At 41.1% G+C, this 23,019-nt stretch overlaps 1 protein-coding gene across 1 annotated transcript in view; it reads right to left on the bottom strand.

Annotated features, from left to right (window-relative positions):
- Window positions 1-20,943, bottom strand: part of DCC (DCC netrin 1 receptor) — a 1,194,095-nt gene extending 1,173,152 nt beyond the window's left edge. Inside the window, exon 1 of the mRNA XM_055127868.1 lies at window positions 20,160-20,943. Within this exon, the coding sequence (XP_054983843.1) occupies window positions 20,160-20,250 (91 nt within the window). The 5' untranslated portion in view covers window positions 20,251-20,943. The remainder of the gene's footprint in view (window positions 1-20,159) is intronic.
- Between the last annotated feature and the right edge of the window lie 2,076 nt (window positions 20,944-23,019).

The following is a 23,019-nucleotide window of genomic DNA, read 5'->3' as shown; positions in this document are numbered from 1 at the left end:
TAGTTGGCCCCAAAGTAAATTTGAGGTTCAAATTAGACTTTAGCATAGGTTCAAAGGGTCAGAACTTGGAGCTGGAGCAATATAGTAGAGCGGGTAGGGCATTTGTCTTGCACGAGGCCGAACCCAGGTTCGATTCCCAGCATTCCATATGGTCCCCTGAGCACAGCCAGGGGCAATTCCTGAGTGCTTGAGCCAAGAGTAACCCCTGTGCATCACCGGTTGTGATCCAGAAAGCAAAAAAAAAAAAAAAAAAGACTTCAAAGGGTCAGAACTTAATGACCCAGTCATCACGTTTAAGGCACAATTTGTTTCTAAATCCCCAAATGAGCATCCATCTTTACTGGACTACTGGGACTTTCTCCTACAGACTTTTTCCTCAGAGTATAGGCCCTTTCTCCTCGTGCTGCATTGTTTTTGTTTTTGTTTTTTTTTGTTTGTTTTGTTTTGCTTTTTGGGTCACACCCAGCAATGCACAGGAGTCACTCCTGGCTCATGCACTCAGGAAGCACCCCTGGTGGTGCTCAGGGGACCATATGGGATGCTGGGATTTGAACCCGGGTTGGTCACATGCAAGGCCAACACCCTACCTGCTGTTCTATCGCTCCAGCCCCCTGCTGCATTGTTTTGCATGTGCCACTGCCAGCCTAGGCTACTCGGCCACTCTCTTCCTTTAATACTCGTTTGAAGATTGATTCAATTAAGTCCCCTGAGCTATAAGGGATGAAATGCATTTTTCACTGAGAGGCACTATCACCCTTCTATAAATAGAAATTTACACTAGGGAAAAGAAAACCCAGCAACCTTATACGACCTTTCACAAAAGCCCACTCACTTTTTTTCCCATTTAACCTGGACCATAAAAGAGCCAACAGTTCACGAGCTAAACAGAAACTTCTCTCACAGGAAGAAACACCAACAATTTTCATTCAGATCCAATCAATCTGCACAACTGAGAGCCGACGTTCTCCACTTGCCATCTGACTTAGAGCATGTCAGTTATCAAGCTCCTCTCCGCACCAGGCAGTCCAAGAAAAAGCTTCGAAACGGCACGGAATTTTCTGACTGTAAAGCTTTACTCTTCTTTAAAAAAGACCCAGTTACACCCTTCCTCTCCTGCCACAGAGGCCAAGGCAAAAAATGGTCTGTTTCATGTCTGGAAGAGGCTTTTCAATCAAAAGGCAGTGTTAGGCATGATGGTGCCTTCCAGGGTCTCACTCTGCGCCCATCTGGTGCTTTCAGCACCAGAGATGCAGAGAAGGGAGGGTGGGATAATGCATGCTCACGGCAAGACAGGGCAAGGCAGATGGAACACCCAAAGAGTGTGTACAAGGGCTTTTGATATCAAGGAGAATGAAACATGCCATGGTTTCCAAGCAATCTATTAGCCACTAATGCTCAAGCTGAAAGTCTCATGGGATGTGTGTGTAGTTTGCGATGGCCAGACCAGCTCCGAGGATGAAGCCCTCCAAAGAGGCTTCACAGAAGACTGGGTAAGTAAGGAGGAAACCTTCTCCATGGACTAGATCTTTATAAAAACTACCGAGCCCAGGGTCATTTCATTCAGTGGGCTTTTCTGATTGTGTTTGTCAGTGACCTGGAATTCTAACTCAGAAAGCTGGGGTGTGGTTCCTGCATTTCTCAAAAAATACTCCCAGTAATGCAAATACTAGTGGTTCATAAGCCACATTTTATATAGTACAGCTCTAAAATGCAGACTCCCTTGTGGCATACTGGCACACTTGGTGTTGGGTCTCATCTTCGATATTCCAAATTACTCTGAATGAGGTGGGGGGGCGGTGATACACAGGTAAGATGAGACCCTCTCCTTTAGAGAGACATGCTTCAGTACAAATGATACCTACCACAACATATCAACGAAGCAGGCACTTGCTCCCAGGTGTTCATGTTGAGAGCCTGTTGTAATCAATACCTCTATAGGAAACGTATGTGGTTAACCAGAGAGAAGTCAATGACAGAGGTCGATTTGGGGATGAAATCCACAGGAGGTGTGTTATAGGTGCCACATCTGAGCAGTTGTGAACTGTGTCCCGTCTATCTTAGCTGAACCTATTAGGCTTTTTAAAACAAGCAAGAACTTTGACACGGTCTGCTATACATGGTCTAACTGGAATAATCATGTGCTTAATTTAAAAATTACTGTTGGTGTCACTGTGATTTACAAGAATGCAATACTGCTAGTGATAGGATTTCACACACAAGAAATTCCAAAAGAGTTCTCTCTACCAGAGCAGCCACTTCTCTCCTGACGGAGCCTTTCACCTCAAACCACCTCCCTCCATCCACTTCTGCAACATGGTGAATTTGGTTTGTAGAGCAGATCTCAGTTGCCTTTGATCCCTTTCTGTGCTTCCTTATATGCCACATATAAGAAAAATGATTTTCCCCCTCTCCTTCTGGCTAAAACTCAGTATGATTCTTTCCAGCTGCCTCCACATAGTGGCGGATTGTATCATGTTTTTTTTGTAGCTTCATAGTATTCTACTGTGTGTATATATTTGTATATATCTATACATATATAAACATATATTACTGTCACTGTCACTGTCATCCCTTTGCTCATCGATTTGCTCGAGCAGGCATCAGTAAATTCTCCATTGCGAGACTTGTTGTTACTATTTTTGGCATATCAAATACGCCACAGGTAGCTTGTCAGGCTCTGCCATTCGAGCAAGATACTCTCAGTAGCATGCTAGACTCTCCAAGAGGGGCAGAGGAATTGAACCTGGGTCGGTGAGTGCAAGGCAAATGCCCTACCTGCTGTGCTATCACTCCAGTCTACCTGCTTTCATAAAATTCTTTAATAAGAAGCTGACCTAGTGATAGAAGCCGGATTTAATAAGTGAGTTGAAAAGTGCATTTACAAATGCACAGAGGAATGACAGAAATAGAATATTGGAATTAAATAGGTCACTCTTACAGGTTATTTTGTAGAATTGCCTCACAATACAAGCATCTTCTACAGAGCATATATATGTTTATATATATATACATAAACATATATATAATATAGGCTATCACTGTCACTGTCATCATTGTTGTGTGGGCACCAGTAACGTCTCCATTGTGAGACTTGTTGTTACTGTTTTTGGCATATGGAATATGCCATGGAGAGCGTGTGAGCAGAATACTCTTGGTAGCTTGCCGGGCTCTCCAAGAGGGACAAAGGAATCAAACCCAGGTTGGCTTAGTGCAAGGCAAATGCCCTACCCACTGTGCTATCATTCCAGCCAATATATATACTATATGCTATGTACATATACTATGCATATATTATATATCATGTATATATGTATATATGATATATAATGCTATATGTATATATGTATGTATGTATGTATATATATATATATATAGTATTGCTCAATTTCAGGTGGCTGAATGCCAGTTGACCCTCTAAGAAGTTGGGGGACACCGACCTAAGGGCATCACTGACCTGTTATTATGAATTCAATATAAAGCTTTTAAGTTTATGAATTTAGGTAGTGGAGTTTGCATGTTCTACATTTATCTTTGAAAATATTTTTTTATCAGTTTGTACCATCACAAAAACTCAAATTTTAAATGACTTAAATTCAATTGAAATATGACTAGGAATTACAGGTCATATTGACTAACAAAAAATACTTAGTATTTTAATTTCTGAAATAAGGTATTTAAGTCATATTAGCTTTATCCTTAACAATATTTAAAAGATTTAGGCCATTTAAGTACAATTTGAAAGAAAAATATTTGCATATGACAAGAATACGGTATTTATGTGTGGGTATTCAAAGGAATATAGCTCTGAATAGAATAGCACTGAATAAAACCTACAAATAGAACTAATCTCTATGTTTTAAACCAGTATAATTTAGTATAGAATAGTTTTCTGACTCAAGGGCTGGGGCAATAGCACAGTGGATATGGCGTTTGCCTTGCATGAGGCAGACCAGTGTTAGATTCCTCCATCTCTCTCAGAGAGCCCTGCAAGCTATGGAGAGTATCCCGCCCGCACGGCAGAGCCTGGCATGCTGCACGTGGCGTATTCAAAATGCCAATAACAGGAACATCAAGTCTCACAATGGAGATGTCACTGGTGCCCACTCGAGCAAATTGATGAACAATGGGACTACAGTGCTATTATGTATATAACATATACATAGTATTCCATTGTGTGTGCATTTTATATATGAGTGTGTATACACACACACAGTTTCCTTATCCATTATCTGTTTGTGGACACTTTGGTTGTTTCCAGATTGTTGGCTATTGTAAATAGCACTGCACAGAACACAGGATTGCAAATACCTTTTCCTGAATAGAGTTCTGGGTACCTTCGGATAAATGCCAAAAAGCTCAATTGCAGGTCAAAGGGAAGTTCAACTCTTATTTTATATAGTCTTTAAAAACATCAACAGCAAATGAAACTTAAGAGAGTTCTAAAAGAGCCTCCTCTCTGCTTGTGGAGCTTCTATTTATAGAGACAATACCAGTAGAAACAGCTCTATTACGTTAACACTAAAAATATATAGCACTTAATGGAACACTTATTAGGTGTCAGGCATAGGAATAATTATTTTTATATCTAACTATTGGAATAAGTTGATCTACAGTCTAGGCTTGAGAAAAAGAAGGTGGATTTTATAGATGGGAAATATCAAGATCTAGCCCACTAACTGCATGACTTTTTCCTTGAGGCTGAACTCCCTGTCTTGTGACAGCCAATGACTAAAGGACCCGCAGTGCCCCTTTGAAGTCTGCAGCCGTGAAGAACGAGTTGCAAGCTCAACGACTTCTAAATGAGCTTTAACTTCATACTAAGAGAATATCCATATATATTTTAATAAACAGCACTAGAAATAGGAGAGACACGTTTAGAAAATCGCCTGTGATTTTTTTATCTTAGATTCAGTTTTTCTATATGTTGAACTCACCAAGAGTGTTTAGGCATATATTTCAAAGGAAATCGTAGGGGGAGAGTAATGTCTACTAGAGTTTTAAACAGAAGTCTGTTACATGTGTGTTAGTAATCACTTTCGTTTGCTTACCTCAGTGGTTTTCAACTAACTGCTACCTACAGATGGTACTGGTCTGTAGCTATTTCTCACCAGTCTATGAAAGAAGTCAGATCTCCTTAGCACAGGGTCCACCTGATTCAGGAATATAGCTCTACAAAGTGAAGAGGCCTGCTAGAAAGTGAAGCAGGCCAGTGTAATCCAGGACTAAGTGGTGGTGTGGACGTGTCCATCTGTGTGCCCCATTGCATTATGCCCACTTACCATTCTACCCCACATGTTACATTCCTGCACCTTACTTACTATCCCTACAGGTTATTAGATGTGCTATGTTCATGTGTTTTGTCTAAAGTATGTGTAATGAGGTGTTGTAGTATTTTGGAAAGTGTATTATTTCTTGCATCATTGTGCTGTAAAATTTGAATCCACCAAGACGTAGACAAGAAAGTCATAAAGAAAAATTTCTTGACTTTCTTTGAAAGGTTGAATCATAGTAAGAAGAGAAGTAGTGATGATGTACACAAAATGAAAGTTAAACCAAAAGAATGGGAAAAATTGCTAGGCTTTATGATTAAGAAGACTTAAAACATGGTACAACTGCAGCCCACTTAAAGTGAACTTGACCTTGCCCTTTGGGTGTAGTATGTCCCAAAATTCTATGAGATAACATTGAAAAAATTTAAAACTTTCTCATTTGTGTAGGAAGCAAAAATAGAAGGTTATTGAATTTTGAATGCTCTGCCACAGAGGCAGGGTGGGGTGTAGGGAGTTGGGTGGGAGTTGGGTGGGAGGGATACTGGCACCATTGGTGGTGGAAAATGGGCACTGGTGGAGGGATGGGTACTCGACCATTGTATGACTGAAATGCAAGCATGAAAGTTTATAACTCTGTAACTGTACCTCATGGTGATTCACTAATACATTTTTTTAAATACAGAAAAAAACTGATTATACAGCCAGATGAAAAATAAAATGAGGATGATGACTTTAAGCATATTATTTGGTTGTTCTTTCAATATCTTCATTTTCTCTAAATCACTGTTGGTAAAGAGTTAGAAAAGTCTTGCATACTAGATGTACGTGTGGAAACCTGAGTCCTCAAGGCACTCAAGCACTAAAGGCTATACTGCTTTCAGATACAGCCATTCAAGAGAGCTTTTGACAGAACCACTGACATCCAAAAACAAGTTGTAGACAGGATTTAAAAAAAAAAGAAAAGTGCTTTGTGACTCAATATGATGAATCAACAACTGATATGAAAAACAAGGCCGTTCTATTTTTCTTTCTGAGATAAAGAGAAGATGACTTTAGGAAAGAATTTTGGTGCTCTGCCTAGCCTGAGTGTAAACCAGCACAGATTTACAAAATGCTTGTAGTGAGTATTTTTAGGTGCAGATTTTAGAAAGGAGAATATGCATTGAAGAGTATGTAGACAGAGCTGTGAACGTGACTGGACATTTCTCAGGTGAAGGTTGCTGTTCATGCAGAAATACCATCCACTCACTGATCCACCAGAGAACACTTCACTGCAAAGATTTCTCCTGAATAAAAATGGATGGGACGCTGCCTTGATGGTCACAAATGAAACTCATTCTTTGAGCTCTGAACTCCAGGTGGCTCTGTGTGTGTTTACCAAAGGGCAGCGGTGCTCTATCTCTCTTGCTGCCCGTGGTCAGTGGTCTCCACCTCCCCCACCCTGAGGAGGCCAATGGCGATGGACAGGCAAAGGAAAGAACAAGGGCCAGGCTGGTCGGTCTCAATTGCCGTTTATTCCAATCTTCTCTCCATTCTCCTCTGATTCCCTACTGCTTCTCTCTCTGGATCCCCCTTCATTCTCCTTCCTTCTCCCCAGTTCACTCTTACAGTCTAGATTATATAGAAATCATGTAGGGTGGGGATACAATGGTGGGGTTGAACAATAACAAATCAACAAAGAGAGGTAAGGCCATTCCTCCAGGAGATTAACTCAAGGACAAAATCTCATCTAAGAAGATTACTCCAGATTACTAGGAGATCCACTCAAGGGTGGGATTCCTTTCAGGGTGTGTTGCTTTCTTCTTTTCCCAGCTAGTAATCCACTTAAATAGTTGTAGTAAGTCTAGTTCTAATATTTCTAGCAGTGTCATTTTGTACAAGCACACTAAGAGATATATCAAGATTAAAGTCTGGTTCTTCCTGAGGATATCTCTCTATATATTCCAGATCACAGTCCTCAGGCCAGGTTTGTCTTCCTAATCCCAGCAGTGTTTTTATCCAGTTACCTCTTTTAGATCATGACAGAGTTTGTCCATGACCATACTCTTGACTTATAGCTGAGTATTGTGGCACTTTGGTCCGGCCCATGTGATGCCAGGGTAGCTCACAATTTGCCCTGGGTCCATTCAGTCCCTTGTCGGGACGCTGCTTTTAGGGTGCTAGGGCAACTGAGGCTTAAGTAGAGGAAGCAGATGCCCGGAGTGAAGAATATTCGGAGTCAATTCAAGTCACAAAAGCATAATATTAACTGTATTCCTGTGTCAATACAAAAAGGACATTTCTTTTAGGTAAACTATGCAAAAGATGGCAGAATCTCACACGGCAGAGCATGGCAAGCTACCCATGGCATATTAGATATGCCAAAAACAGTAACAATAATGGTCCACATTCCCCTGACCCTGAACGTGACAGGAACAAATGGAGACATTACTGGTGCCCGCTCGAGAAATTGATGAGCAAAAGGACAATAAAAATACACTGATACAAAAGATAGGGAAAAGCAATATTTAACTTATAAGTTCAGTGTCCTTAGAAGGATCTGATCTTACAAGTCAACAGAATCTGATTAGGGGGAAAAGGTGATTAATGGTTGGGTAGGAGAGCACAGAGAAGAGTTTACAGATAAACACAGAGGAACAGCAGTGACTTGGGAGCACTGTGATGGGTGTAAGCCAATAAACCTAAGCTCCCTGTGTCGAGGAGAAAGGACAAACCAATGTTATCCTATAGCTCTGAGTGAGAGTACAAACTCCAACACCAATTATTTTCTTCTTCTCCCTGCAGAAGGGATATGGCTACTAAAGGTATAATTTTGCACAATCATGTGACAATGCGGGAAGAATCAGTTACTGAAAGAGCAAACTTTTCTCCAGTAAAAAATCTTCTGAATGTGTAATAGTTGGTCAACCTTGTTTATAGGTGAACATAGTCTTGCAAGGGTTTGGTACAGATAATTTTACACCAAGAATAACACAGATAGGTTCAAAATGAAGCTGACACCCAAGGATAATCACATACAAAAGATAAACAGCCCTTTCCATTTACTTATGCAGTAATATTTGATTGAGCCTGAAATCAACCAGGAAGCCACATTTCATGTAAGTTAACACTTAAAAGCACAAACTCAGGGCTGTTATCATCATTCCTCTGAAAATTAGAGTCCTTGTAAAGAGAACCACTGGAGTAACAAATCCTTCATGCAAGATGTCAACTCATGCATGCTTAATCTCCGTGAAAAAAGAACCTGATCACTTTGTCCTCTGATATCATTCTGGTAGCCAAACATAAAACAGAATCATGGGTTCAATTCTAGATACCACTGAAATAACAATATTTATCTTTCAGTTACAGAGCTATCAGATTGGTCATATTTTCAACTCCCTATTTATGTTCAAAGATCTTTTCCACCCTGTCCATAATAAAAACAAAATAGAGCAACCAAATGGTAGTCCGTGCAGAGCAGAGACTGTCTCTGAGACAACGAGACAACGCTGAAGCTGTAGGGACCACATATTCCGCAAAGATTTCACAGTAGATTTTTCACTAACATAATTTGCATTTAATATTGCTTTCACAAGCATTCAGGATGATCTCTTATTAGCAACTTTGTTTACTGCTTGGTATCTGGCTATTTAAATTTAAATAACTTAAATAATTTCCACTCTAGAATATTACATTTAAAAGATAATATGCAAAATATTATTCTAAATAACGTTTTTTATTTCTACTTTAGCAGCCTGTAAAATATTTCTATTTTCACTGCTCTGCAGGTATAAAAAAAGGTTGTAAATGTAATGAAGTAGACACTGGTCTACTTCTTTCTGCTTTTCAAAGTCCCTCTCCTTCAGTTTTGTTAATTATGCTAACACAACCCCATAAGGTATTTCTAGTCATCCAGGATAGATTGGTTCGTAAATTCACACTTCATAGCTAATAAGAAAATCAGGGAAGTGATTGCCTATGTGGTTTGCTAAAATTTTAAATGATTGTGCTGAGATTAGAAAAAAAGTCTTTATTATGAACTCATTTTAACTTATGTAGCCAATATTTATTGAGCAGAAGTAGCAATTATCTTCCAGAGAGAATCCAGATTTCTCTAGCTGCAGCTAAGTCACCACTATGCTTGGTTCTCCTGACCTGTCAAATAAGTGTGTTTTCTCCCATCCCAGAGCCCTGGCAGTCATTTCTCTTACCTAATATTCTGTCCTTTACCCTTCCACAATAATATTTCATTGAACAAGTGTCAACTGCAACTTTCTCAATGAAGTCCTTTGCTCTGTCATCTGTATCACTCTCAAACTTCTGTTTTCCTCAAAGCTTACCTCATTTGAAATTATGGGTATATTTGTATATTTATTACATGAATTCTTTCAATCCCCTAGACTCATCCCACCTTGGCTGGCTCACACGTAATAAAGGAAGGATTGAGTCACAGGGGTTTGGAGATCCATTCATTCCAACTGGCTACCAGATCTTCCAGAAAAAAAAAAACCTCAGATATCTTCAATGTTACAATGCCTATAGAACGACTGAAACATGACTAAGAATATTTACACTTCCTTGCTTTTGTTGTGTTTTGCTACAATCAACCTAATGATCAATGGATAAATCAGCTCCAGCATCCCATCTAATATACTTAATGTGATACCACAAAAACACTGTAGTTGTTTTATAGAGTATGCCCATATTTTGCTTCTTTTTCTTTTCCCTTCTTTTCTTTTCCTTTCTTTTATTTTTTTAAGAAAACACTTTGTTCTATCTTATATCCCAGTTAGCTCTGTTTGAATCTGCCACCTTCACTTGATGCCAGACCCTTGGAGAGGAGAAACACATTTAAACCTTTCATTTAATTCTTTGTAATTCACAGAAAATGCTCAGTACCTATTATCTTCAATCAAACCCTTGATCTTATTTGATCCTTATAATACCTCAATGACATGGTCAGGCATTGATCGTCCTACCTGAAAAATTTTAAGAGAAATGTGCATTCATGAATGACTAGACAATAGGGTAATGAAAACACCCAATCTGTATTTTCTAATGTAAGATCTAGGATAATTAACTTAGAAAAGCACATTACATATGGAGCCCTGTGTGCCAGGAGGATATAAACCAACTAAAGGGAGTCAGGTAAGAAAAATAAACATGATTAAGCTTCTGAAGGGGGATGAAGAGAGATTAAAGGAACTAAATATTTATAGTCTGGTTAAGTAAAGACAAAGGGGAGAGCATGATTTATGGCTAGACATGTTTCCGCACAGAAGAGGCAGAATGTCACTGAGAAGGGAAACAGCAATGAGCAACTGGATGGGAAGAACATTTAGAACAGGACAATCTAATATAAATTATAGAATAAAAATTTTAGCAGCAAGAATAGAAATGCTGCTGGAAATTTCCTCAGGGGAAAACAGTGAACAAACTATCCCTAGAGATGCCTCAAATCCACAGAAAATAACCAGAAATGGTCCTGCGGGGAACAGCTCTGCCCAGACATTAGACATGAAAGAAAAAGCTTTGTAGATTTTCTCTCTAATTTATATTCTTCTGAGATCCCAGGAGGCTAAGAAAAGACATGGGGACAATGGATTGAGGACTCCCGGTGCAGGGGGTTTGCTTACATGTCTCGGTCTTGGCTCACATCTCTAATGAGTGGCACAGAGGCCAAATGCTAGGAGAAGTCACTACTCACACATCTGAAGCTTTATTTGATCTGGGATCCTTCATTAGTCTGTACTCCCGGACGTGGCACAATGATTGGTAACCCAAACAAGGTCTCTGAACATGCACCTGAGCAATCATAGGTATTGAACTAAAATCCACAGTTATATCTGTGCCAATGACGCTGGGTTTGTATATTTTATTGTATGGTGAACCCCATGAACAAATAGCCGTTTAGGATGTTTAACTCAGACTTGGTTTCTATCATTATAACTCTGCCATTCATCCCTCTCTTTCAGTTCAATTGCATTCAGGGGATTTATAACGGCTTTCAAGTTTAGCATGGCACTCCTACATCCTGGTACATGGGCATATAAACAGGAGAAGGCAGGATACTAAGATGACAGGAGTTCCTATAGGTAGCCGACATACTATCAGTAGCTAAATCTCTCTTTTCGGATCCAAAGTGAGCATATATTTATTCTGGAAAGGGATTCAAAGAAATTCTTCTCTAAAATAAATGATATATTATTAGGCAGTGAATTACTAAAAATTAGTCTACTGTTAATAATTCTAGCTACAAAAGATCGCTTAGTAGGAAAGCTAGGATAAATTCTGGCCATACATACTTCTGCATTAAAGAAAATGATTAGTCAGATGAAGAAACAGAATCAAGAAATTATCTTGCTGAAATCACAAATGGCCAATAAATTTATGGGAAATGTGCTTAATATCATTAAAAATCAGAGAAAGTTTAGTGTGAAATACTTATTTACATCAACCATAATAGAGGAAAATAAACGTAAAAGAATAACAAGTATTGGTAAAGAATAGGGCCAAAGGGATTTTAATACGCTCCTTTTGGGAGTCTCAATAAATAACTTTTATCCTTGCCTCCTAAAAGAAGTCCTGTATAGAGTGGAGCAGAGGTATTCCTAGCTATTCACCCTAGAAACAGTGACAAATTTGTTCCAAGAACTTGTACAAGTGCATTCAACGGTAACGTGAGTTGCAAGGTTGTTCCCACAAGCCCATCAATGGCAAATTGTAAAAGGTATATTATTAATAATTAATAAACTAATGATAAATATACAGGGGAGAAAGCGACTTAAATACAATGTGCAACCACATAGATTGATCACAACAATTTAGTGAAATGAAAATCAAAGAATACACACATAATATTCGTTATAAAATGGTCAAGTACAGGCAGAGAAAAATGTGTTAAACATGCATATGCTGTAAGACAAGTAACTAAGTGAAACAAAATTAAGTAAACAGCTGGTGGGAGTATAGGTTATTTGAGTACCACTACTATTATGATCACTGATGTTACTATTAATTATGCCAACACTGCAAGTTTAGTGTGGTTTATAATTTAAATGTTATATAATGATGATATTAGTAGTATAACTTGAGTTTTCTATATACGCATTAATTAAACAAGCAAAATATGGTATACAAAATTTGATAGCACCAAAACAGAAGTAATACAAATTCATGTGTTAATATTGATTTGAATGTTTCCCTTTTCTAATTGAGGTCTCAAATCCTAAATCTTCTCTTTGACATTAGGCACAACCTCAACAAAACTCTATTCTTGTTTCTTAGCAAATTTGAAGAGAAAAATATGCTGCAAGAAAATGTTCCAGCACAGATGCAAGTAAATGCACTTCATAACTCAGCAATACATTTTATTTGAGCCACACCAATAGTGCTCCAAGATTACTCCTAGCTCTGTGCTAAGGTATCACTCCTAGTGAGCAATGGGGACCATATGCATTGCTGGGAGTTGAACACCTATCAGGTACATTCAAGGCAAGCAATTTACCTGCTCTCTTTCCGGCCTGAGGCATAATAATCTTAAGAAAATAAAAGCATCACCAGTGACCTCTTGAGAAAAAAGTTAACACTCTCATACAATATGTTATCTTCAGAAAGTATGCCTATAATATCAAGTAACAAACAAATCACAGTGATATCTTAGGTCAATTAAGAACAGGTCAACTGTATTCTGAATGCATAAGTAAGGCAGCTGTGTAGAATATAAATATCTTAAAACTTTGGAAAATAAGTAATTTTTATAAGTGTTGGTATTAATAAGAATGTTAAGTTACTAAAAATTTATCTGAATACCTTTAAGTTTTTTGGGGGCCACACCAATGAATGAAATTCAGGGCATTCTCCTGGCTTTATACTCAGGAATTACTTTTGGAGGTGCTTTGGGACTATATGGGATATTGGGGATTGAACCCAAGTGGGCTGCATGCAAGGCAAACACCCTACCCTCTGGCCCCCTGAGTAAATCTTTTCATATTAATCACTTGAGTCCTTTACTCTATTACAAATAAATTCACATTTAAATAAATTTTAGGTGCCACAAAAATATTATACTGATAAACTCTCTAATAACAGTAGAGTACACTGAGTTGGTATTTTAGTTAGATTGCATTATAGAAATACAATTAGTTCTGTGGAACATTTTTGTCCTAGATCATTTCAAGAGTAGCCTTTTGGTAAGAGCTAATCTTTAAAACATGAGAAGAAGGGAGAAAGAAATCCCCAAATTGCAGTATATGCCATAGCCACATTCCATCATAATAATCACAAGTGAAATAAAGGGCTTTCCTCTCAGATAAATGAAATGACTAAATGAATAAAGAAGTCACAGAGTTTGGTTATGTAAAATGAAGGAAAGGCCCATCAAAAAATAAAAAGGAGGGGGCTGGAGCGATAGCACAGTGGGTAGGGCATTTGTCTTGCACACGGCCAACCAGAGTTTGATTCCCAGCATCCCATATGGTCCTCTGAGCACCACTAGGAGTAATTCCTGAGTGCATGAACCAGGAATAACCCCTGTGCATAGGCAGGTGTGACCCAAAAAAGCAATAAAATAAAATAAAATAAAATAAAATAAAATAAAATAAAAAGGAAGTTATAGACAGTGGTCTAATGGAATTTAGCAGAGAAGAGAAACTTACTTTCATGTCACAACATAGCCTAAAAATAGGGTGATCAGTAGACATGGAATAATGTGTAAGTCTCGAGATGAATTTCCCTCCCCCAAAGAAATGAAAGTGGTGAAAATGTAATTATCTACACATGTTTGTATAAAGTAGCATTTGTTGATAATATCACTAGAAAACCGTCAATAGAGAAAAGAAGTAATATTCGATCACACTTGTAATTATGCAATTCTAAACCACACCAATAAACAGAGTTCAGGCATTTCCAAACCACAAAATCAAGCATTACTTAGCAGTTGGGTTGATGGAATCTGTCTTTTAACCTCAGGCTAAAATTTGCCAGAGAACTTGAGAGCACTATAGAAATCTTGTTGTCAGTCAGCCAACCTGTATTTCTATGTGCTAGTAGAACCTCGTGAGATAAAAGACAAAAAAATAAATACTCAAGTGTAGGAGAGAAAGCAAAGTGTGGTACTAAATTGTGCTGTAATTTATCTGAGTGCTGCGATTACAAAGGTGTCAAATAATTTGCATTTATATTTTACTCTCACCCACTTGGCATATGCAGCCTGTCATTTTATCATGCATAGTTTTTGATTTGAGTATGGAAAAAATAGATGGAAGGTTCATCCTTTCTTCCAAAAATCTTTAACCTGTGCTTGACTTGAGTTCTTCTTTTGAATGAAAGTCTTAAATATTTAGGGGTCAGTGTCATGCTACTGATACAATGCCATTAACAAATTCTTAGATCTCCCTGGATAGCAGTAACTTTGAGGAAAATTAAAACTCTACCATTTAAATCTTGGAGCATCCTTCTGAAAACCTTTGCCTGCTGAGGTTGGCATAAGCTACAAACTTTTAGTATTCAATCCTGAGTTCTGGAATCTGAGTGAGAACCTCCTTAACAGTCTTTCAGGCAGAGCTTTCCAAACATACTTGGTCCACTTCTCAGGGGGGGGAGGGGGAAGCTCAGTACTTCTCTAGAAATCTACCTTATTTAGAACACGAAGTGCCCCAACTGCAGCAGAGGCAACTGCACCTCTAGCTGGTTGCAGATGCCCCCAGGGAACTGGCATCAGTCTCTGGGAAGCGCTGTTGAAAGAATAGCTTTTTAAAAATATATTAAGATGTAAGTTTTTTATTGGGAGGTAGATCTGGAGCTATATCTCAAGGTGATAGATCACATTCCTAGTTGAATGCCCCACACAAACACACCAGCATGTTGTGATGAGTAAAACAAAAACAAAAACAAAAACAAAAACCCATGGTGGTGATGCCAGTGACTCCCAAACAATGAAGCAACTCAGGTAAAAGTTGGACCCCTGAGCACATTTGAGTATGGTCCCTATTAAATAATTTTAAGATGTATCTCCAGGATTTTGAAAAGCATAACAGTGCAGTTAATCCCAGTGGCTGTGGTTCAGGGTCTTCTCATGATGATTAGAAAGCTTTCCTGGGCTATGCAAGTGAGGCGGGTATGGATGCTGTCTCCGGTTTAGGGGTAAGAGCTATGATTTTACCAGGACAGGTTAGAGAATCTTCTTAGCGGGCTGCCAAACAATTCATTGGATATAGCATTGTTACTGTATTCAGTGTGTTTCCATCAGGAGTTAGTGAGATTCCAGGCTAGAATCCTTTAAGGTATAACTGTTACGACAATTTATGAAGGTCTTCATTCCTTCTCTGGAGCATCATAATGAAGAAGGTTTCCATATTCACATTCTATGAATTGTAAATATGCATAGTATTTATCACTCCACTTTAGGGATTACTGTATGTTTCCAGAACTAAGTGACTTTTCATCTTTATTTAATTAGTAGAGGAATCCTCAGTGGGTTTAACTCATTATTCTTTTTACTCAGGCAAAACTAAGGTTTCTGAAATTTATGTATATAGTTCATCTAAGAGATTATCATCTGAGAAAGATGAATGCTTCCAAAATTTATCATGTGAGGCAGTAGTTATGGAACAAATATCAAAACGGCAATATGCTCCCAATATACTGCAAATGACTGAGAGTAGTAGGGGCTCTCTGTATGGAAAACAGAGCAATCTGCAGCTAGGACATCTTTACTAGTGAAATCACAAAGATGATTTTAAGTGTCTCCACATAAATAGCATTATTTTATCTGCCCCGATGTCATACATTTGAGTAGAGCATTGAGAGCAGACATACTTTGTGTGTGTGTGTGTGTGTGTGTGTGTGTGTGTGTATGATTGTGACACTTTAAGAACATGCCCAAAGTTAAGTGCACTCTTTCCTATATGGGAATCCTGGCTGGTTTCACCACCAGACATAAGAATGGTAAATTTTCCAAAGAAACAGTAAGAATATTTTAAATTTTAACATTTATCCTGTGTGGAAAGAAATATTAACTGCAAAAAATCCAAAATTTTGCTACTACTGTGCAAACATGTGATACCACCCAGGATAAACCATGCTTGAGTCAAGAAATCAATGTTTAAATCTGGTTTCCAGAGGAAGATTATAGATCCAGATGATACCAGTATGTACTTTGGAAAACATTCCAGGAGCAAATCATAGACATTTTAAGATACTTATGAGTTTTGGTTTCATTAAAGAATAGCCTGGAAGGACTATTTCCTCTTCTACGAGATACTTTTGAAGATAACTGGGATGCAGAAATACCCAGGGCAACCTTAGAAGATGCACTGTCATCTTTTCCATCTCATTGACCAAAAAATGTATCTCTTTCACTCTCCAAATCACTTCTCTTAAATCAAATTCCTTTCATTGGCTTAGGAAAATCATTCCCCCAATGTACAAATACCCTAACCCAGGAGAAACTTTCCGTCAAGATTTAGATAGGATTAAAGTGCTTTCTCTTCAATGAAAACAATAAGGAAGGTACTGTGAGTTTAATTCATCAGACAATAAAAGTAAGTCATACACATTGCAATGTCATAAATCTCCACCCAGGGGGGAAAAATGCTTATCAGCATCTCAAGCCCACTCAGCTTTTGAGAACATTAAACTAAATGTACTAGACTTAACATCTTCACATGTAACACATGTGGTGGCTGTTTCACATCCTTCTTAACTCATAAGGCAACTGCTGGTTTGAGGGAAATGGATGCTATGACAGGTCATAGGTGATTGATGCTGCAGACTCACAGCACTCACAGTGGACAGTGGGCTGCCCCCGTGCCCTCAGGACCTGTCAGGAGCCATTCAGCAAAGCCAGATGGGGGTATCTGATTTGCTCTGGCAGGGGAGGGGAGTGGTGAGTAGTGGGCAAATTATGTGTGTGGGGGGGAGGGTGGGGGGGTGGAAAGTGGATGCAGACTCAATTCACCACATTCAGACAACAAACTCTCACAGTTTTTTCCATAGAATGCAACCTAACATAAATAGGATGAAATGATTCATTAACATAAATACTTGCTATCATGTAGGTATTAACATAGATGCTTTTTATTTCATTCTTCTAAATTTGCAATCTCCTCTAAGAACACACAACTCCATTAGTACCATTTGTATGCCTCTAGTCAAACATGTGAGACAGTATCTTACAAAAGTCGACTAAAAAAGTGACCACACTCTTTCTCCCGCATCATCCTGGTTTTCCGTGGATACTCCTTACGGATGCTGTTTGCTCTGCCACAGCGTTGCATAGAGAACTACAGCATCCTCCGATCTCACCTCAGAAGTGGGAAAATACCTGACGCTATTGTGCTAGTCTCCATAATCCTTTGTTACCAATCAACAAAGTCTTTAAAACATCCTGCTGAATGGGAATTTCACTGCCAGTTCACTAGACACTTAGCCTTATTAACGGCACCTCCTACTGGCCTTTTCATAGAGTGAACTATGCTTTCTTCATCGTCAATTTCTTGCCATGTTCCTGAAGAGGGGAAACTGCTACCGAAAGAGGAGAAACGGATTAATGAGCTAAGAACTGAGTGATCCGAATTAGCAAAAATCTTAGAAGTGCACCGTTCACCTTTTGGGGACCTAGGCCACCACCACCACAATTCACTTGCAAATCATTCTAGAAGCATAGAAAAGCTTAAAGACTTATATCCACAAGTCTATCTACAGGTATTTACTTTGTATATGTAAATATTTGTCTCTCTTTTCAAGCGCAGATTTGTCAGTTGAGGAGGAAAATCAAATAAAACAGTAAACAGCTGACCCTAACTCTAAACAAGAAAAACGTGCGGAGTCTATTTAATTTAGATACTAAAAAAAAAAAAAAAGCAACGAAAACGCTGTCCATTCATTTACGCCTCTCCCCACCTTTCCCCAAGCCACTTGGGAAATGACTTTAAAATATTTCCGTGTAATCGACAAAGCATCATTGTTGTTTTTCCGCACACTTTCCCTAATGCAATATTTGTAGCCAATGAGTTCCAGGAGTGACCCTTCTGACTCGCTACGCAGAGAGGGGTGCCCACTCTGAGCTGCCCCCGCCCCCACCCCCTCCTTCCTTGATGGTCTCCCAGACCGGCGGAGCGAGCACAGTTAACCTCCTGTGAAAGAGCGTTCTCTGCGCAGCCTCTGGCTTTGCGGGTCTCTAGGAGGGGATTTAAAGGCCACCTATTCGTTACTGCAGAGCCGGACCCCCTCCCACCTTGCGCGGGGGTAACTGGCGAGGACAAAGCTCTGGGAGAGGGGCCGGGGAGGAGGGCACCGTCCGGATCCCGGCGCGGGGTTGCGCGCCCCGGGCTGCAGAGCGCGCGGATGCGGGCACGCGCTCAGCGCGAGCACGCGTGCTCCAACACACACACACACACACACACACACACACACACACACACACACACACACACACACACACACACACGTCCGCTTGCTCGCAGACTGTTTGAGCAAACAGAGGTGTGGAGTCGGGTCAGCGTGCCTGGGAAGAGCGCTGATCGCGGGGGTCCTGCCGGGACTTGGGGGGCCCTTGCCGGCTGCGCGCTCGGCTGTCGAGATCCCCAGCCGCCGGGAGAGGCGCCTTCTCCGCCCCGCTCGCCTTCGCAACCCTGGGCCATGCAGCACTTCGCGGGAACCGGCGAGCCCGAGCTCCGGGCTCCCGTGAGGCTGGGGGCTTGGCCGTGATTTACATCCCCATCCCCGCTCGTTTCCCAGGCGCTGGCCGAAGCGCTCCTCCACCGCGACCGGCCCGGGTCCGCAGCTCCCTTTTCCCTCTTGAATTTGGGGAAAGGTCGCTTCCCGGGGGGAGTGGAATGATCTGCCAGCTGCTCTGCCATCCTTCCTCGCCACATCCACTCCTGGTGCCCTGGAGCCCGTCTACACTGGCAGAGAAGCCAAACACACAGACACACACACACACACACGCGCACGCACACACACACGCACACACACACACACAAAGTGGACGTTCATGAATCACTTTTCTCTTTTGAAATTGTTTTGGCCATGGAAGCCCCCAGTTCCATACTGGGAGACTGCAGCATCCCTTGGATTCCTTTTTCTCCTATTAGAACCCCATCCAAATCCCAGACCGTTTTGCCCCTTTTTATGAGAAGCTGTGTTTGCCAATTCCAGGGCCAAGGGGCCTGTTCCACGAAATATCAACCATTTGGAGTTTGAAAGTGTCCTGGACATATCTGGGGACTTGACTTGTTTGTGAACTGTAATTCACCATTAAGAGAAGAAAATAGAATAAAAGTAAACACTCCTCTTTGCCACCCGGCAACTCTGCTACTCATTAGACACCACCGTGCTCTCAGCAGAAGTACCAAAACACACAGGCTGTTCTTTTCTCCATTCTCTATCAGCAAAGTCTCAAAATCCCAAAGGAGGCGCAAAAAAAAAAAAAAAAAAGCATGCAATGGTTCAGTCCCACCATCTATGCTCCAGACTTTCTCAAAGCCTCCCTTTTGACCTCTTCTGCTAAGCCCGTCACCTCAATTACTCTCCTTAGGTTTCTGAGGCTTTAAATCCAACCGGGTTCCTTTCCACAATATCCCCATCACTTGCCTCTTCCCTGCCCAAGTCCACCAGCTCTCCAAAGCAAGGCAAGTATTTGCTACAGCAAAGGTGCAAAAGCATCAGATTTAAAAAGAGCTACCAGGACACCCCAGCTAGCAACATCCTCCACCCCCGAGGATGGGGAGGGGGTGAGGGGAGTCTTCCAGTCTTTTATCATCTTTGAGGAAGGGGGGGAGGAACATCTTGAACATCTTGCTCTCTCCTCCTCTACCCCATATCTACCACTTGTCAAATAAAACCAAAAGCAGGGGGGAAAAAAAGATGAGGGAGGCAAGGAGAAGAAAGGAAAGGCTCTCTTACCCGACACTTGAAGATGTGCGCTGAGCAGGGTAGCTCCGAGGAGTACAAAAGCCAGCTTGGGTACCCAAACACATCCAAGACTATTCTCCATATTTCAGCCAACACCTTCGGGGCTGGGGGTCCTGGGCAGCAGCGGCACTCACACACATGCACTCACACACGCCTGCACACATGCACATACACACACGCTGAGCCCCTGGGCTTCTTCTTCCTCCTCCTCCTCCTCCTCCTCGTCCTCCACCTCTTTCTCCTCCTCCCCTGCGCCTCTTCTGCCTCCGATGCCTGTTTTCCTTGTCCACTGACAGAATCAGCAAGAAGAAAAAAAAAAACGAGATAGTAAAAAGTTCCTTTCAGTCCAAGAGATCCAGAGCCCCGGTAAAACCCAGGAAAACTAACTCAAGGAAGCGGAGGGAGCAAAAGGAGGGAAGGCATCTCTCCGCCGGGCTTGCGAGTCATCAATAAACAATATCCAAGAGGGCCCAAGAGGATGTGGAAAGCAATCCCGTGGCTGCGCTAGGCAGGAAAAAGGTTGAGGTCGGTCCCTTGTCCTCAGCTGCGGAAAGTTCAGGAGATGAAGCGGCACGGGAGCTGGAGCTGCTGTTCGTGTTTCCTGCCAGAGCGAGGGGACCGACGGCGGGGAGGCGGGCGGGAGGGCTGCGGGGTGGAGCGCGCTCACTTGTTACTGGGGTGTCCGCCAGCGGTGTGTGAGCTGGGAGTTGGAGCTGTACTATCCATTGATCCAGGCAAGTGGAGGGCTGCGAGGGAAAATGTGGAGACCGGAGGGAAGCGAACTGGATCAGGCCGAGATTGCACGGGGAAGGGGTGGGGGCAGAGAGATGACGGCGAAGGGAGAAAAGAGCGAGCGGTCGGACGAGCTTCCAGCTGCTGCATTCGCCCGGTCTCCATATCAATGAGCAGGGATGCCCTCTGTGGGCAAAGCGTGGGAAGTCACTTTTGTCAATGGAGCCAGCGAATATCCTGAGCCGCTGACGGGGGGCTTGCAGCCGGCTCTCCCGGCACTCAAGCTTGAGGAAATGATTTTTATTTCATCCGGCGAGCCAGGACGGTGTCTGAGCTAGTTCAGGTGTTCAAGGGACCGTTTAGCCCATGTTTTCTTCTCTGCCCTTAGCGTCATTTACAATAGAAATTTTACTTGGAAAGAATTACCTGATTCAACTTCCTTCTATCATAGGTGAGGACTGCTGGTGGCCCAGCCACACACACACAGTGGGCAGATGAGTCACCATTACTTTCTGACTTAACACCGAGGGTCCCCATTTAGCAGGTCATTTTATTTTATTTCGTCTATGTTTCTTCTCTACACTTGATTCGATGCTTTCTTACTTCCCTGTTGTTTATTTAAAAAAAAAATCAAGTTCTTGGTGCACTGTTAACTCTAAGGAAATCAAGATTTGAGGCTTAATAACACTCAGTCTTTATCCTCAAATGGTCTGTGATATGTTGGGAGAAAAGCATAGATGGGCAATGATAAGGTAGCACAATAAACATGAGTTACTAAAAGGAGGTGGAGTTCTGCAAGAACAGAAATGGAAAGACTTTTTCAGTTCAGGAAGTGTATACACACACACACACAGACACATACACACCATGCACAGAAAGAGAGAAACAAACAGACAAACATACAGATAGAGAGAAAAACTCAGGAAAGGTAAATAGTGAAGCCCTTTAGGAAACTGCTTTCAGCCAACTTTCTTTCATGCCTTGTCTCATTGCAGGAAGCCAAGCTTCTTTGAGAGGTGAAGAGCTCAATGTCATTCATCTTGTCCTGTCTCACTGCGCTAGCACAGGATTCAGAATACCACCTTTGCCAACACATTTTTGCTGAATAGGTGAAATTATTGATGAACTGATTTGTCCAGGAAGAGTGATGATGGACAGAAATGCCACTGGCCTCTGGGCAGAGATGATGCTGCAGGTTTCTCTCCGCTCCCGACTCTCTCCATTACACTGCCTATGCCAGTGATCTTCAACCATCCAACAACAGACCGGTGCCAGTCTACAGGTACAGAGAGCGTGAGAAGGACTGGTCTACTGCTGACCAAGTGGTTCAGCATGCAGGAAGATGCTGAGGTGCACGTGGAAAGACTGAGGAACACTGACTGACCTACGAGCCTACGAGTCCTTCTTTCTTTTTCTTAGCCATACTTTCTTATTATCTTCTCAGACTTAGTTGAAAGAGGAATACACACAAGGATGTGTCTTAAAAGATAGATGGCATATGTATTTCTATGTTCATTGCAGCACTGTTTACAATAGCTAGAATCTGGAAAAAAACAGAGTGCCCCCAAACAGATGACTGGTTAAAGAAACTCTGGTACATCTACACAATGGAATACTATGTAGCCGTCAGAAAACATGAAGTCATGAAATTTGCATATAAATGGATCAACATGGAAAGTATCATGTTGAGTGAAATGAGTCAGAAAGAAAGAGACAGACATAGAAAGATTGCACTCATATGTGGAATATAATATAACTGAGAAGTAGAAGTTGGCAACGATGCAACTTCTGGCAGATATCTCTCTAGACTTAGTTACTAAAATACTAAAATACAGAAACCCAAAACCGAAAGGCCGCTAAGTGTGGTCACTCAACCTCATACCTCTTCATCCTCAGCAATGGAAAACAAATTACCTAATGCTTCCTTTTCAGCAGGTCTGACTTTAGGGGAGAGACTCTCCAAACAATAATAGTGAGTTTTGTTGAAATACTGTATGCAATCAAAGTGAAAGTAAAGTGAAATTTATTAGTTACACAGGGGGAGGCTAAGGGGGGGGCTAGGGGAGTGGGGGGGTTAGGGGTGTGGGGGTGCGGGGTGGAGCTATACTGGTATTCTTGG

This window comes from Sorex araneus, chromosome 2 (assembly GCF_027595985.1).
Source record: "Sorex araneus isolate mSorAra2 chromosome 2, mSorAra2.pri, whole genome shotgun sequence".
Lineage (NCBI taxonomy): Eukaryota > Metazoa > Chordata > Mammalia > Eulipotyphla > Soricidae > Sorex > Sorex araneus.
This window is presented reverse-complemented; position numbering and strand designations above follow the sequence as displayed.